General features: G+C 36.5%; 1 protein-coding gene across 2 annotated transcripts in view; it reads right to left on the reverse strand.

Moving 5' to 3' along the window:
• LNPK (lunapark, ER junction formation factor) overlaps positions 1-16,671 on the reverse strand; it is a 61,359-nt gene that overhangs the window by 28,217 nt on the left and 16,471 nt on the right. For both annotated transcript variants that reach the window (XM_004701441.2, XM_045294600.1), the window contains exons 5-7: positions 13,932-13,972; positions 9,497-9,580; positions 9,363-9,414 (exon numbers count right to left, since the gene is read on the reverse strand). In XM_004701441.2, the coding sequence (XP_004701498.1) occupies positions 9,363-9,414; positions 9,497-9,580; positions 13,932-13,972 (177 nt within the window). The remainder of the gene's footprint in view (positions 1-9,362; positions 9,415-9,496; positions 9,581-13,931; positions 13,973-16,671) is intronic.

Raw genomic sequence — 16,671 nt, forward strand, 5'->3', positions numbered from 1 at the left:
CTGGTGTTGTCCCCCACAGGGCCATGGGCCAGTGAGGGGCATCACGTCTCATAGTGGGGCTGGCCATGTGGTCCTCTCTGTGGACTGGCTGCTCTATTTGGGGTCATCGTCCTAAAGGCCTAGTGGGCCAGGATGTGCTCCAGTCTAAAGCAACAAATTTTTCATGACAACTACCTTTACTTGTCACGTGTAGTAGCTTTTAATGACTGAAAAGGAGTCAAGCTTTTTTTGCACTACAGAATAACAAAATAAGAACCACATGTGGCTTTTCTGACTTAAACTACAAATTCGACTTAAAGACACACTTAAGAACAGATCTGATTCGTGACCGGAGATTGCTTATATTAACCCAGGGACAAACTCCTTTTTCTTTTTCAGTCTTTCATTTCCTTCATTGTCTTTGGCTCCAGACAAGAACAAACCAATAGTTGTATCTTAGATGGCCATTTGTAAGCTTTTCAGACTCCAGATGCTGCCTACAAAACTAGGATGGAGAGCATTTATGAACTATTCTATACCACTTGACTGAATTGTTCCACAACACTAGAGTCCCAAGCCTCTTAACCCAGCAAACCAATCCATTAATTATTTGGTTATATGTAGGAGGTCTCACCAACTGTGCCCCTATGCAATTCATCTTATGTGTGTGTGTGTGTGTGTTTACCCAGCACATGCAAGAATATATATATACATATGCAAATATACACCAATGTATTTATACACATGACTCATATATGACTTCCCACATACATATAACATATCCATCTACCTAAGTAACCACATATATTATCTACCTGAGTAACACATACATACGCATACAACTGTGTGGATCATAACAAACTATGGATAGCGTGGAAAAGAACAGGAATTCCAGAACATTTCATTGTGCTCATCAGAACCTGTACATGGACTAAGAAGCACTTGTGCAAACAGAACAATGGAACACTGAATGGTTTAAGATCAGGAAAGGTGTACGTCAGGCTACTATCCCGCACCGTACGTATTCAATTTGTATGCTGAGCAAATAATCCAAGAGTACTACATGAAGAAGAATTACTCAGCATTAGGATTGCAGGAAGGCTTATTAACAACTTGCTATATGCAGATGACACAACCTTGCCTACTGAAAGTGAGGAGGACCTGAAGCACTTGCTGACAAAGATCAAGGATTGTAGCCTTCAATATAGATTACAATTCAATGTAAAGAAAACCAAAATCCTCACAATTGGACCAAAAGGTAACATCATGATCAATGGAGAAAAGATTGAAGTTGTCCAGGATTTCATCTTGCTTGGATCCACAATCAGTGCTCCTGGAAACAGTAGTCAACAGATCCAATGACTCATTGCATTGAATAAATGTGCTGCACACGACCACTTTAAAGATTGATCTTTAAGTATTAAAGATCAAGGAGGTCACTTTGAGGATGAGGGTGCACCTGGCCCAAGCCAAGATATTTTTCAATCGCTTCTTATGTATCTGAAAGTTGAACACTGAATAGGGAAGACCAAACCAGAATTGATGTGTTTGAACTATGGTGCTAAAATATATATTGAAAGTACCATAGACTGCCAGAAAAAATAAATCTGTCTTGGAAGAAGTACAACCAGAATGCTCCTTGAAAGTGAGAATGGCAAGACTTATTCTCACATATGTTGGACTATTATCAGGAGAGACCGGCCCCTGGAAAAGGAAGGACATCATGCTTGGCTAAGTAGAAGGGAAGGAAAAGAAAGGAAGACCCTCTAGGACAGTGGTTCTCAACCTTGCTAATGCTGCAACCCTTTCACACAGTTCCTCATGTGGTGGTGACCCCTCAACCATAAAATTATTTTCGTTGCCACTTCATCACCGTAATTTTGCTACTATTATGAATCAGGCGACCCCTGTGAAAGGGGCGGTAGACCCCCCAAAGGGGTCACGACCCACAGGTTGAGAACCGCTGCTCTAGGAGGTGAGCTGATGCAGTGGCTCCAACAAAGAGCTCAAACATAAGAGCAAGTGTTGTGAGGATGGCACAGCGGCAGGCAGTGTGTCACTGTTGCACAGAGGGTCATTATGAGTGTGGACGGACTCAACAGCACCGAAGAGCAACAACCGCATGTGTGGGAACTGCTTATTATTCTTATCATTGCATGGTATTCCAATGGGTGTACCATAACTTGTTTATCCATTCATCCATTAATGGGACCTAGGCGATTTCCAGTTTTTGTGACACCTTCCTGTAATATCATTTTCCCTACTTGCTATGGTCATTACCAGTAACTGCACCACTTGCAAATAAATCATCCCAATCACACTTAACTTTCCAGCTTACTCTCTCTATTATTTGTTCACTCTTATGGGGTATTAAGCCAAACACAAACCAATCCACTCCCATCAAGTCATTTCAGATTCCAAGTCTAGCCACCCTAGAGAGGGTTCCCAATACAGTACTTTAGATATGTGCAGGAGCACGCAGACTCATCTTTTTCCCTTGAAGCAGTTGGTGTGTTTGAACCACCAACCTTGCAGTTAACAGCCCAATGCCTAACTCACAGTGCTACCAGGGCCTTACAATCCATTAATTAATAATTATTGAGAGAGTCGACAAAATAGGTCTATAATATAAGATACTAAATATTTTATGTCTTGCAAGCTACATGCAGCCTGTTTAATATACTTATTTTGTTATTTTTCAGAACTCTTTAAAAACTAAAAACCCATTCTAAGCTCAATAACTATAAACAGGATGTGATTTGCAGACATTAATACTACCAACACATCTATCAACTATTCCTCACCTCTCAAGTCTTTTTTTCCCCCTTTATCACCTTAGATTCTATAATCCGTTGTTAAATCACTGCCTTGTGTATACCTCCAACTCCCTACTCCTTTTATCATTTTATCTCATTCATTAGGCAATGTCCCAATCCTGGTTAAAATCAACTATCTGTCTACTCAAGTCTGCACCTATGGAACTGAACCTAACTGGAAAACACGCCCCACCCCCGCCGATGGTGTAGTGGTTATGCATTGCGCTGTGATCCATAAGGTCAGCAGTTTGAAACCACCAGCCATCTAAGAGAGAAAGATGGGATTTCTAGACCCATAAAGAATTACAATCTCAGAAATTCACAGGGGCAGTTCTAAAATGTCACTATTAGTCATCATGGGCTCAATGGCAGTGAGTTTGTTTTGTTTTGCTTTGTGGGTCAAGCTGTGGGCTGCTAGCTAAAATGTCAGTGTTTCAAACCCATCAGTCACTATGAGAGAAAGTCTGCTTCTGTAGAAATCGACAGGCTTAGAAAACGTATCCAGGAGTACGACTCTGTCCTGTAGGGCCGCTGTCAGTTGGAGCTGACTCAGCAGCAATAACTAGGCACTCTTAGTGTCATCGAGCATATTTCCCCAGTCTTACCACAAATCCTTAATTTGCTCTCACATTCTTGTAGAGGATCATGTTGTTCTTTCTCTTTAAATTCCCAACAACACCTCCCCAGCCTCACTCTCACAAAGAAAATAGGCAGAAACAAACTTTGGTGGTACAGTAGGTTAAGCACTGATCTGCTAACCAGCAGATAAGTGGTTTGAATCCACCAGTCACCCTGCAGAGAAAAATTTACAGCCTCAGACATGCTATGAAGTCAGAATCAACTCACCACCCCCGGTGATCACCCTGCAGCCAAACAATAGACGGAACAGTATGAAGTGAACAGTAACACTCCTGAGGAACACACACCTCACATTAATCAATTAACAAGGCAATATGTACCCAGAAACAAAGCTCGGAAGGCAAGAAAGAGGCCAAAAATAAAGATAAATGGAAATGGGGAGCCCAGGGAGGAAGCAGAAAGAGTGTTAGGAGGGATTGCACCTGGTGTTGAAAAACACAATTTATTTTTTTTTAATCATTTTATTGGGGGCTCGTACAACTCTTATCACAATCCATATATACATCTATTGTGTCAAGCACATCTGTACATTTGTTGCCCTCATCATTTTCAAAACATTTTCTTTCTACTAGAGCCCTTGGTATCAGCTCCTCATTTCTCCCACCCCTCCCCCAGTCTCCCTCCCTCATGAACCTTTGATAATTTATAAATTATAGTTCTTTCATGCCTTACACTGACCGATGTCTCCCTTCACCCACTTTTCTGTTGTCCATCCCCCTGGGAGGGGATTATATGTAGATCATTGTAATCAGTTCCCCCTTTCTCCCTCATCTTCTCCTCACCTTCCGGGTTTCGCTACTCTCATTATTGGTCCTGAGGGTTTATCTGTCCTGGATTGCCTGTGTTTCCAGCTCTTATCTGAACCTAGGTACATGCTCTGGTCTAGCCAGATTTGTAAGGTAGAATTGGGATCATGATAGTGGGGGGCAGGGGGAAGAGGAAGCATTAAAGAACTAGAGGAAGTTGTATGTTTCATCAGTGCTATACTGCACCCTGACAGGCTCATCCCCTCCCGGTGACCCTTCTGTAAGGGGACATAAGCAAACATGGTGAAGAAAGCTGATAGTGCCCAGCTATCACAAGATATAGCATCTGGGGTCTTAAAGGCATAAAGATAAACAAGCAGCCATCTAGCTCAGAAGCAACAAAGTTCACATGGAAGAAGCATGCCAGCCTGTGTGCTCATGAGGTGTCGATGGGGTCAGGTATCAGACATCAAAGACCCAGAACAAAAAAATCACATCAATGTGAATGAGGGGGAGGGCAGAGTGGAGACTCAAAGCCCATCTATTAAGGAGAAAACTAATTTTCTCTATACATTTTCACCCAAACTAAAATAAAATAAAATGAAAAAATGCAAAAACAATTTTTTTTTTCACACAGTGCACTTAAATGGGGGGAAGAAGGTCAGGTTAAATCAGCTAACTGCCCCGTAAACATGGCTTGATGCTTCTATTTGTGCTGAGCCTCTGCAAATCAAAGAAAATATGCTCAAAATTAGAATCCATCTCAGCATAATATATATCAAAAACAACTAAACAATCAGATGGCTCAAAGTTCTGGTTCAGCCACCATGCAAAAGCCAGAATATAGACACACAGCAATTAGATTCAGGCTGAAGAACAAATCTATAAAGGGCTGCATGTATGCATAAATATCTCCTCCAATAGTTTTGGGCTGGGATTTTTTTTTTCTCTAGTATCTGTTCAGAAACAGCCTGGATTCAAAAAAGAAAAGAGCAACACAGAACTGAAACAAATAGAAATAAAATCAATAACTAGGTCACCTATGAAAATGATAGGAATCTAAGAGATTCAACAGGATTGAAGAAAAAAAACTTACAGGATAATTCAAAAAGTAGAATAAAGTTGGAGTATAACTTAGAACTTTAAAAAAGTACAAATAGTAATTAATTACTAAACATCTGGGGGAGAGAAGACTACTAGAATAGTATACTCCAGAAGAGATCTTTTTTAAAAGAAAAAATTCCGCTATAAACTTCTTAAGATCAAACTATATCAGGTAAGGAACCACATCAATTCTTTATATCCTGTAACATCTGCATGTAAAAGATGTTCAAAATATATTTTTAAGTGAACAATGCATTTATATGATAGTTAAACATTGTTACTGGAGTTGTGACATTGACTTCAACTCATATCAAGCCCATGTGACAGAGCAGGGTTGCGCACAGGGCTTCTAGCTTACAGCTTTTAGGGGCGCACACCCCAGGGCTTTCTTCTGCAGAGCACACTGGATGGGATTGAATCACCAGCCTTGCAGGCCTTCCTTCAACAGCACTTCCCTCTAAAAGACTATCTAAAAGCAGTGCCTCGGGAATCAAACACTGAGACCAGGAATTTTTTTCTTCTATAATTAGACATAGTATCAAAAGGAAAAAAATGTATTTGAGTTTCATAATTTTCTAAAAAAAAGTAACTTAGGATTCTTAAAATAACTTATATTGCCGAAATAGTAATAGAACTTTAAAATAGCAACATTAGTACAAGAGATCATAGGTCGGTTATTTTTCCTAATACGAACAGAAAAGAAGAGATTTTGAAAACTAACCCTAAGAGTTTTCTGCAAAAAAGCCTATGTATGATCTCAGATGTCTTGGGAGGTCATATCAACCAATCATTTTCAAAAGTCCATTCCTTAACTGTGTGTTTATAAGATCAATGTGATACAGACACAATGATGTTTTCATATTTTAGGTAGTTAGATATTCAGCTATAATATTAATGAAGCTTACATAGTCTGAGTAATCTTAAGAACCCTGATGTCTCAGACTGCTAGTTAGGTGGCAAAGATAAATTTCAAGACATATGGATATTTAAATACCTTAGATGGTTAATACAAACAAAAGGAGCAAAGAACAGACTAACATTTATCTTATACCCCAATCATTTCTTCTATAGCCATTCCTCTCCTATCCATCCCGACTTGGTATCTAAATTCCTTTCGCATTTCTCTCTCTCAGTCATCAATCAGAGCCTTTCTGGGTTTGGAAGAGTGTCTGGGAATGAGCAATGAGATAAAAAGAAAATCACAGTATCTATGCAAGAATTGAATCAAAACAGGACCAATGTGAACAGTCTATGGCAAAATAACCCCCTCCATTAGCAGACTGTTGGTAACAACAAATCTATGGAAGTGATAGCAGTATCAAGAAAAGGCAGGTTATTTTAGTTCTGTTAACTGTAAATAAACTATTTTCAAAAATGTTTGTCTAAGGTTGATACACTAAAAGAAACATTCTTTGATGGTTAACAGTAGGAGGAGAGGAAAGGAGGGAAGGGATGGGATGGTAACAGACTAGAGGGTAGATAAGTGTCAGTTTAGGGAGAAAACGCAACACACACTAACTAGTGGGTCAGCAAAAATGATGAAAGCAGGACAAGACACTGGAAGACAACAGAGGCAATGGCTGTTATATACACAATGCTGTAGTAATGGCGGTGTGCAAGTGGATGTTTGGATAAATATGCAGGCTAAACAGCTGTCAGAGAGAACGTGGGAGTACATAAAGCCACAAACATACAGATTTGACAGAGTGTATTTGTATATATATATTTATCTTTGCTACAAAGATATCCTTGAATGTGGTAAAAGATGTAGGAGGCAAAGTTATGAATGCTTTTTAGACAAGCAAATTCCTAGAGGGAATGAGTCACTTAGCCTGGGGGGATCAGACTTAGAGACACCAATATCATTTGGCATAACACAGTTCACGAAGACAATGTTCTAGATCCTACTTTGGTGGCCTTAAAAACTCATATGAGTAGCCACTTAAGATGCAAATATTGGTTTGACCAATGCAAATTTAAAAACACATGGAAACATTTAGTCCAATGAACTGATGGGCCACACAAACACCAGCCTCGACAACCTCAAGACCAAAAGAACTACATGGTGTCTGGCTACCACTACCGACTGCTCTGAAAAGGACCTCATTAGGGCTTCCTGGAGAGAGTTGGAAGAAACTATGAAGCAAAAGCCAAAATTATAAGAGAGACCGGCCTTACAAATTGGGTAGAAACTGGCAGAACACCTAAGACTAAGGCCTTGAATCACTCTTCAGGACTGGAACTGAACTCATCCCTGTGGTAGAATAATCAACCATTTAAGATCAAAAGGGTAGAATTTACCCAAGACAAAGTACAGACTGTTAGGAATGAAGGACGGGTAGAAACAAGAGACACAGAGAGGAAATGGGATAAGTGATGGTATGCTGAGGGGATTGCAATGGATAAGTTGAAACAAAACATGTATGAACAGTTGAATGTAAAACCGATCGGTTGCTCTCTAAATTTTCACTTAATTCACAATAAAAAGTTTTTTTAAATGGCTTTTCTGGAGATACTTGATAAAAGTTGTGAAAGGTAAATGGAAAGACACCATGATATTTACTACAAAATTAATCTATTCCATTCCAAAAAATTTCCAATAAAATGTGTCGTTCTTGGCTTGAAAGAAAAAGGTTAATATGCACATGGGAAGAAAGCAAGACTTTAAAGAAGAAACAAAATTCGTTAAGATATTGCATTGCTTGGTACATCACAGTGGCCACGTACTCAGTAAAGCTGAATGGTATCATCATCGCAGACTTCCCAATGCCAGAAAAGGAAAGAAAAGCCCTCTTTTCTTTAGGGAGATAACCATAATTCTCATCTCTATGTTTGAGTCTAAGGTTTTTATTTCTAATGTATTAGGTGTATTAGCGGGATGTGCAGGGTTATCTACACTGCTCTAGAATCTCTCTATAAACTAAAATCCTATTTGTGGATGATGGGGACAGTGGGAGAGAGACACAGTCTATCAGGATATTTATAAAAGCATTCTCAGTCAGTCCTCCATATCATTGGGCTCCACATCTGTAGATTTAATCAACTATAAACAGAAACATTCATGGGAGTGAGGGGTGGTATACAGGGATAGCCACACCACATTCACATTGTTGTAGGTATTATAAGTAATCTAGAGACGATTTAAAGCATGCAGGAGGATGTGCTAGGTTGCATGCAGGTACTGAACCATTTTATGTAAGGGACTTGAGCATCTCTGGACTTTAGTATCTCTGGGACCAGATCCCTGGAACCAATCCCCACAGATACCAAAGGAGAACTGTGTTTTTCAGTCTTACTTGACACCCTCACTTTATAAACCAAGCTACAACTTTGGTGTTTTAGAAAAATGGAAGTTAATTTTTTGGAAAAAACAAACAAATAAACATATTGTACATTTTAACAAACCTTACTATGTTAGATCCTAAGGAACAAAGAGGGAAAACCATTCAAGCACAAATATCTTTTCATATGCTAATCTTGAGAACACTTTATATAGCCATTTAAAATACTAATTTTTAAAATTTATAATATTTAATAATGATAGTGACAGCCTCTATTAATAATGCAACCTCAAAAAGAGAGTTATCATTATTATATAGCATTAATTCAGTTTTCTTTATTTCTGAATTATTTCTCCAAATACTGTAAATTTTAATTTTAAATTTAAAAGAAAATTTTTTAAAGAAACTTCACATTTGACAAAAATCTTCATTGAATTCCTCAATAATAATAAAAATATAAAGATTTTCATAATAATAGATGTTCCAATAGATTATTTAAGAGAAAGAGACTTGCAAAATATTAGTGGTACAATGAATTACTTACGTTTCAAAAGATTAAAATTAACTATTTCACCTTAACAGATATTCAACATCCTTACATAGCAACCTATTCCCATAATATCAAAATCAAATACAATTATTATCATCCACTGTAACTCAGATGTGCCAAATGACCATATTTCAATTATCAGAAAAGCATTTACATCGTTCTGACACACTTCCATCACACTTTTGAACTCACTTGGGTAAATATGGATCTTTCCAACAGCAGCAGCAGTTTCTACAAAGTTATTTACCTTGTCCAGGTCTTGCAGTTACAGCTGCTCCAGCAGATGGCGGCTCAAACTCCTGTCAATTATAATAATGTTATTACAATGACCAATTACAATGTGCAATGTATAATAAAATAGTAGCAATATCAGAACCTTACCTTTGCTTTCTTTGAGTCTGGATCAAACCTTTCAAGAATTAATTTAGCAGTCTTATAAGTTTCTTTTTCCATGACTTCTTCAAGCTACAAACAAAAAAATTGTCACATTTTTAAAACACACACAGTACTTCTTTTCATAAGTCCTATTCAAAAATACCTAAGTGCAAGGCTTAAAATACACAGCACATGATATGTCTAGATAGAATTAAGGACTTCCTATATTTAAATAATTAAAATCCAGATTTTAAAATGCCTTCTAACCTCTAATATGTTACTTGTATTTAACAGCTTTACTGCAAGGAAATACCAAATATTGCTAATTGTTTACATATAATGAGGAGAATAATTACATGCACCAACTTCAATAATGGAATGTGCAAAAATCTATCAGCTATCATTATTGGAAGTTATTAGACATGACAAGCAAATGACAGGCAATTCCTCAGATTTATTTCCTCATAGCACTTAATGCTATTAATTTAAAGAAGGTCGTTAGCCAAGAGCTTTACAAAATAAAATCTCTGTGCCAATTAACTGCTGTCAGCATCGATTTTAGATTATTTATTAGCAGAAGCAATTAGCTTGTTGAAAATGCAGTGAAAACTCACTAACTGGGGAAACAGCCACGGAATTTACTCAAATGGTTTTAAAGGTTAAAGCTCCCCCCTTTTTATACTCAGACCCAACTTTAGAGGAAAAAGAACTGAACATAGTAAGACTTTAAGTAAAAATTTTACTGAGTTCTATGCTCACACTAGGGAATGCAATTAAAGCACTTCCTTATTATAGTATTATTTACAATGTACTTAAGTCCCTTTATAGCTTAATACATGGGTTTAATTTAAAAAGTAATCACTAGGAAAGTATCATTTTAGCAGTTATGGTCCAACATGAGAAAAAGTTTAACTTTAGTACAAGACAGTCATAGTTATGACAAATAGCTAATGTGCAATGTGAATAAAATGTTTTTGCAAAAACGAGAACAGAATCTTTCACTTCTTGGTGACCACTGGTAACCACTTAGATTCAATAAATGTCATATTTATTCCAAATGACATTTGCTTTTAAGTATAACTCAGACCACATTTAGCAAGTTAAAAATACTGTTTCAAATATTCTGCCCCAATAGCAGCTAATAGATTTATCATTAAACATTTAAAAAGCTAAGGGTTTACTTCAATGAATGAATCATTAGCCTTAATTTAGTAAAACTAATATATTCTCCCAATTGTTTCTAAAACTATGAAAAATTCCCAAAAAGTTAATTTTCTGATATAAAGGAAATGCTTGTGATACCACTTTATAATTATGAGAAGGTGAATTGCAAATAGGGGGAAAGGACGGAATAGAATATATTCCCAAAACAACACAATCTACATAAAGTATCAACTCAAAAGAGCTAAATTTCTGATCACTACAAACTAGATTTGTATGCATTAGAACAGTGTTGTCCAATAGAGCTTTCTGTAAGGATAGAAATAGTCTATATGTATGAAGGATAGAAATAGTCTATATGTATGAAGGACAGTAGTCACACTAGGCGATGTGAAAAATGAGCATTTAAAATGTGGCTTGTGAGATGGAGGAAATGGGCAGATAGTAGTTGATTCTGACTCATAGAGACTATATAGGATAGAGTAGAACTGCCCCCCACCACCACCCTAGGATTTCAAAGGCTGGTCTGTACAGCCAGGATGCTCCTCAGAAGCAAGGGTGGCAAGATGAATGTACTTCTGACATGTTATCAGAAGAAACGAGTCTCTGGAAAAGGACACTGTGCTTGGTAGTGGAGTCAGCGCTCAACAAGATGATTTGACATGAAGGCTGCAACAGGGGGCTTAAACCTAGCAATGAAGCCTAAGGATTATGTAGGACTGGCACCATTTCTTTCAGTTTTACACAGACAGGGCTGCTGTAAGTCAGCGCCAACTCCATGACATGAACTGCAAACCACAAGCATTCTGAAAGGAGACTGCCACATCTTTCTGACACAAAGCAGCTGGTGGTTCAAGCAGCCAACCTTTCAGTTAGAAGCCAAGAACTTAACAGCTGTGCCACTAAGGTACAGGTTGGACCATTTTAGATTAGGAACAAAGCTACTACCTCCTATAAACATTTCAGCAATAAAAGCTATGAAGTTTAGACCTAAGCATTACTGAACAAAATCAGTTTTGATTCCATTTAGCTTCCACTCGAAATAAAGCCTCATCTTTAAGCCCTGGTGATGCAATGGTTAAACACTTGGCTGCTAATCCAAAGGTCGGTGGTTTGAACCCACCAAGGACTCATGGGAGAAAACAAGAAGCAAATACCGTGCCACTGAGTGTATGCCAATTCATAGTGACTTTATAGGACATGGTAGAACTAACGCCTTTGTGAGCTTCCGAGACTGTAACCATTACTCCATCAAGGACCTGAGAATCCATCTTGTATTAACTAATTATATCCACTTAAGGAGAAGGAAGAGGACCTAGTCTAGGAAAATCTATGTGATAGTTCTACTGGGTCAGACAGTCTCTATGAGTCAGGAAATGATGCAACAGCATGTGATAATACCAGCACAATTATTAGCTAGGATTGTACTCCTTGTACATTGTACACCCATCACACTTACTGTTCTAAACAAAACAGCCCTGCTAAAGCTTCAGCAATACAGACAAAACGTGTTTCCAGAGGCAAAAGTATCACACCCAACATTCAAGTCAATGTTAATTGTGTTCCCTAATAAAGTGAGTTAGAGTAGATTTGTTTTTCTTTTATCATTGTACAAAAAAAACAGTATACTGAACCATTCAGTAATATTGATGCCTGAACCATTTAGATGTACAGAATTACTGAATCCTGAACTGATTTTTCCAACTGTCAAATTAGATAGAGCATCTTTTATTATGTTGTGATTCCTTCAAGGGCTATTAAAGAAGTAAACAGCTTAGCTGGCTCGTTCACAGAACTTTCCAAGACTACGCTTACTCTGGTGGTGCTGTGGCACTTTGAACTACTAACCACAAGCTCAGTGGTTCAAACCTACCAGCTGCTCCATATAAGGAAAATAGGGCTATCTACTCCCATCAAGATATACAATCTCAGAACCCCTAAGGAGCGGTTGTACTCCGTTACTATGATTTGATGGCAGAGGAGGGCTTGTTTTTCTGCTTTTTTTTTTTTTGCTTGTTTAACAGTTACTCTATTGTTTTCAAGATTTTGTTTTATAGTCACGTAATGCCAATAACAGGTCTACTTTTCATCACTTAAAACCTTCTGGGTCTTATAATTTCTTTTGTCTTCCTTCTGATCTTTTCTACTTGAGTAACGACGTCTCCATTTTAAGTAGGGTTTGCCTCTGATCACCATCTTCAGCCCTTCTTTTCTCTCAACAGCAAACTGAGCCATCATATCACAACTTTACTTTTTTCTTTTCTCTCCCTCTCAGTTTCTATGTTATCAGTATTTCTTTGCTTTGAATTTCTAGCTATTCCATAAAGTACAGAATACCAAAAATACAATAATGATATATAGGGCATATTGCTAAATCAATTTGGGAGGATCAAAATTGACAAAGTGATTTTGATAAATACCTATCAGAACACTAAGTAAGTATACAAAAGATGAGGAATTATTCCGGATGTAAAAGTTCTTCACTTTTATGGAACTTAAAACACTTCAAGATCAAGGTCGTTTACAGAACAATTCACAGCAGAATAGCCTTTAATGTTAATCTTAACCTTCATAAATTTTTATTAATTTCATACGCAATTGCTATTTACTATATCTTATAGACACCTCATTACATTTCATTAAATGTTTCTATTACATGATTATGACTTTCAACCAGCTATTGTTTTTCACATTTCAAAAACCAAATTTTTTAAAAATCACAAATTAATATGTCACAAACCAATTTAATTCACTGATTAAAGATTCTATTGCAACTTCTAACATTTAGGATTCTTACTCATGTCCCTCCCTCCCACATATCCACAGGCCCCACAAGAAATCCCTCTTCTGCAGGCCCCATTCTCCAGCTTTTTCATACTGAATTTGCTTTTGATAACCCATCTTCTGGATTTCTACCCCCTGGCCTTATGGTGTCAAGGAAAACTGAGTCCTAGCATACATATACGTTTGGTCCTTTGGGAGGCTCTGATACGCAATCTGGGCCCTTCCCTTTAACCCTCAGTCTCATTACATCCTCCAGGTAAGATTCATCTACTTACTCTTACTTTCTACCATAGCCCTTCAGACTTTCTCAAAAGTGCAGCTGCTTTTTCCTGTCAATCATTACTAGAAAAAATATTCATGATTTCAGTTCATCATTAAAATGTTATTCAAAAGCATACTTGTTCTTACAGAGTGTCATTTAACTTGTAACATATAACCATTTGTCAGTTCTTATTAAAATCCTACATAAATTAATTTTAAATACATGTTAACTTACTATCTTTTTCTTCTGTGACTTTAAATCATCCAATGCTTCATCTAGAAAATAAAATTTAAATCCAGGATATTTATATATAGGAAAAATGTGTCATATGCTATAAATTAAACAGCTACAATAAAACATTCTTATCTTAGGATTTTTCTAAACAAATGTGTGACAACAAAAATGATCTTAATCCTTACCCATATAAAGTTCTTATGTTTGTCTATGTACTATACACATATCATTTAGGAAAGCAATAGACTGTACAGAATATAAAATTTGAAAAGATTTTTTTGTTTTAGAAACATCATTTTCTTTTATTCCTCAATTCTTTTAACAGCCAATCCAGATTAATTTATAAAATTAATAACAAATCTCTTTATCCATTGATAAAAAAAATATTTTAAATAAAACAGATGTTACATTTTATAAAATTAGTCATACTTCAAGATGCTGAACATGAATAAAGAAAACTTTTTGAAAATGGATAGCATTCTAGCTTGGAGAAGGGCTTGAAAGGGAAAGAAATACTAGGGTCTCAGACTAAACACTTCGCTGAGTTGCCTGCTTATTTAGGGCTGAGACAGAGAGAGTATTTTCAAAGGATAGCATTTATCCAGTTATGCCAATGCCTGTTTTATAAAGTTATCTTAGGCATCTAATTTTGCAAATAGAAGTACTATTCTAGGTAGGAAAGTACTATTCCTAGTACTATTCTAGAAAAAAATTACGATTTGAAAAACTTTTATGAAATGAAAGTTGAATAATTAATCTGTTTATTTTTAATTGAATTTATATAAAATTATTAAATTTTATTGAACTCTGAAGTAGCAAATATCTGAATACTATTTATGTAAAAAACAAAGTAGTAAAAAAACTTATTAAAAATGTTTTCACTAAGAATTTTTCAAAATATATTAAGAATGCTTTAATGTTTTCCTTCACAGGGTTAAAAAAAATCTGCTGACACCTTAAAAGATAATAGTCATATTTCACTAGGTAAGACCAAATCAAACATTTACCCTTTAATCCAGGAGTGAGCAAACTTTTCATACTAAGAGCTATACAGTAAACATTTCAGACTTTAGGAGCCCAAAAGCAAGTTCAAGGATATTATATAGATGTACATAAAACAAGAAAGAAAATAAATTCCTATAAATCTTTTATTGACAAAATTCAAAGGTAATAAATAATTGAATTCAATTTTTTGTAAAGCATGGAATTCTTCAGAGGGAAGGATGACATTATGATTCATTGAGGTTCAAAATCAAAGTTCCTTTCATTGAATAGATTAAAAGCCCTGGGGCACGGTGGTTAAGCAAGCACTGGCTGCTAATCAAAAGCTTAGTGGTTCTAACTTACCAGTAGTTCTGTGGGAGAAAGATGTAGCAGTCTGCTTCTGTAAAGATTAAAGGCTAAGAAATCCTACGGAACAGAGTTCTAATCTATCCTAGAGCATTGCTATGGGTCAGAAACGATTAGACAACAAGTAGTTTGGCTTTAGTTTCCAAATCCAGAACCAAACCCATTGCCACCAGGTCGATTCCTACTCAGAAAGACCTACTTAAATAGGACAGAACAGAATCGCTTCTGTGAGTTTCTGGGCTGTGAATCTTTATGGGAGCAGAAAGCGCCATCTTTCTCAGAGCACCTGGTGATTCAAAGTGCTGACCTTGTGGTTGTAGCCAAACTCATAGCTCACTACGTCACAAGAGCACCTTGCTTTTTAGTTTAGGGATCATCAAATGATTCTAAATATTAATCTGCTAATACTGATCTGTAATGAGATTTGACACATTTTATCTATGAAAATGTCTCCAGGAAGACTGGTACTGCCAAATTCTGATATGATTCCATTGAACATATTAAATGTTTGAAGGCATTTAGAGATTTCTACTATATTCTTCTCTTGATATTTTATTTTGAGCATGTTATTACTGCATATGAATCACTCAATGAAAACAATCGTAGAGTTAAATGGATTTTGAAATAGAGAGATCCACTTTACTAAAAAAAAGCTACGGGATCTATAATCTGTGCTCAAGTACTGTGTGGGGATAAAGAGCTTCCTGTGTTAGCTTTTCACAGTACTTTTAAAAATAACTTTTTGTCATTTCTATAATTCAAACAATGTCTTCTAAATTACTTTCCTGTAGTTTAAATTTTGTAAGGCACTGTTCTGCCTTGTAATTTTAGGTTAAATTTACTTTAAAATGTTATCAAGTCTGCAGCACACACAAATAGATAAACAATATTCAATGTTCAATCACAGTGGTACACGGTGATTCTTATTCAGAAAAATGTTAGGCCCGCTTCTGAACTCAAAATGTCACCATAAAATGTTACCACTGCTAAGCCAACACACTGCCATGTGGTAAGGCAAGTCAAGACATTCCGTTTCTATTTCTGATAAAATTCGAAAACTAATGACAGCTACATCCATGAGACCAAATGAAGTTCATCACTGACACTACTGGTTAAGCAAAACATGAGGGATACAAATATCTGAGTATCTGCTATTGAATAAAACTATGAATAACTATAGCATTTTAACATTTTCATGAACTTTGTAAATTTGTCCATCTAATCTTTTTATCACAGCTAATTCTTCATTCATTTCAAGCTCACCATTAACTCCTCAAATAAACAACAGCCATGGAGCAGTATCAGCAAGAACCAAGGCCACTGTCACTGAGTCCATTCCAACTCATAATGACCCTTTCTAGAGTTTCCTAGGCTGTGAAAATCTTTTTTT

This window comes from Echinops telfairi, unplaced genomic scaffold (assembly GCF_000313985.2).
Source record: "Echinops telfairi isolate 266 unplaced genomic scaffold, ASM31398v2 ScPeMD7_3;HRSCAF=10, whole genome shotgun sequence".
In the NCBI taxonomy this organism is placed as follows: Eukaryota; Metazoa; Chordata; class Mammalia; order Afrosoricida; family Tenrecidae; genus Echinops; species Echinops telfairi.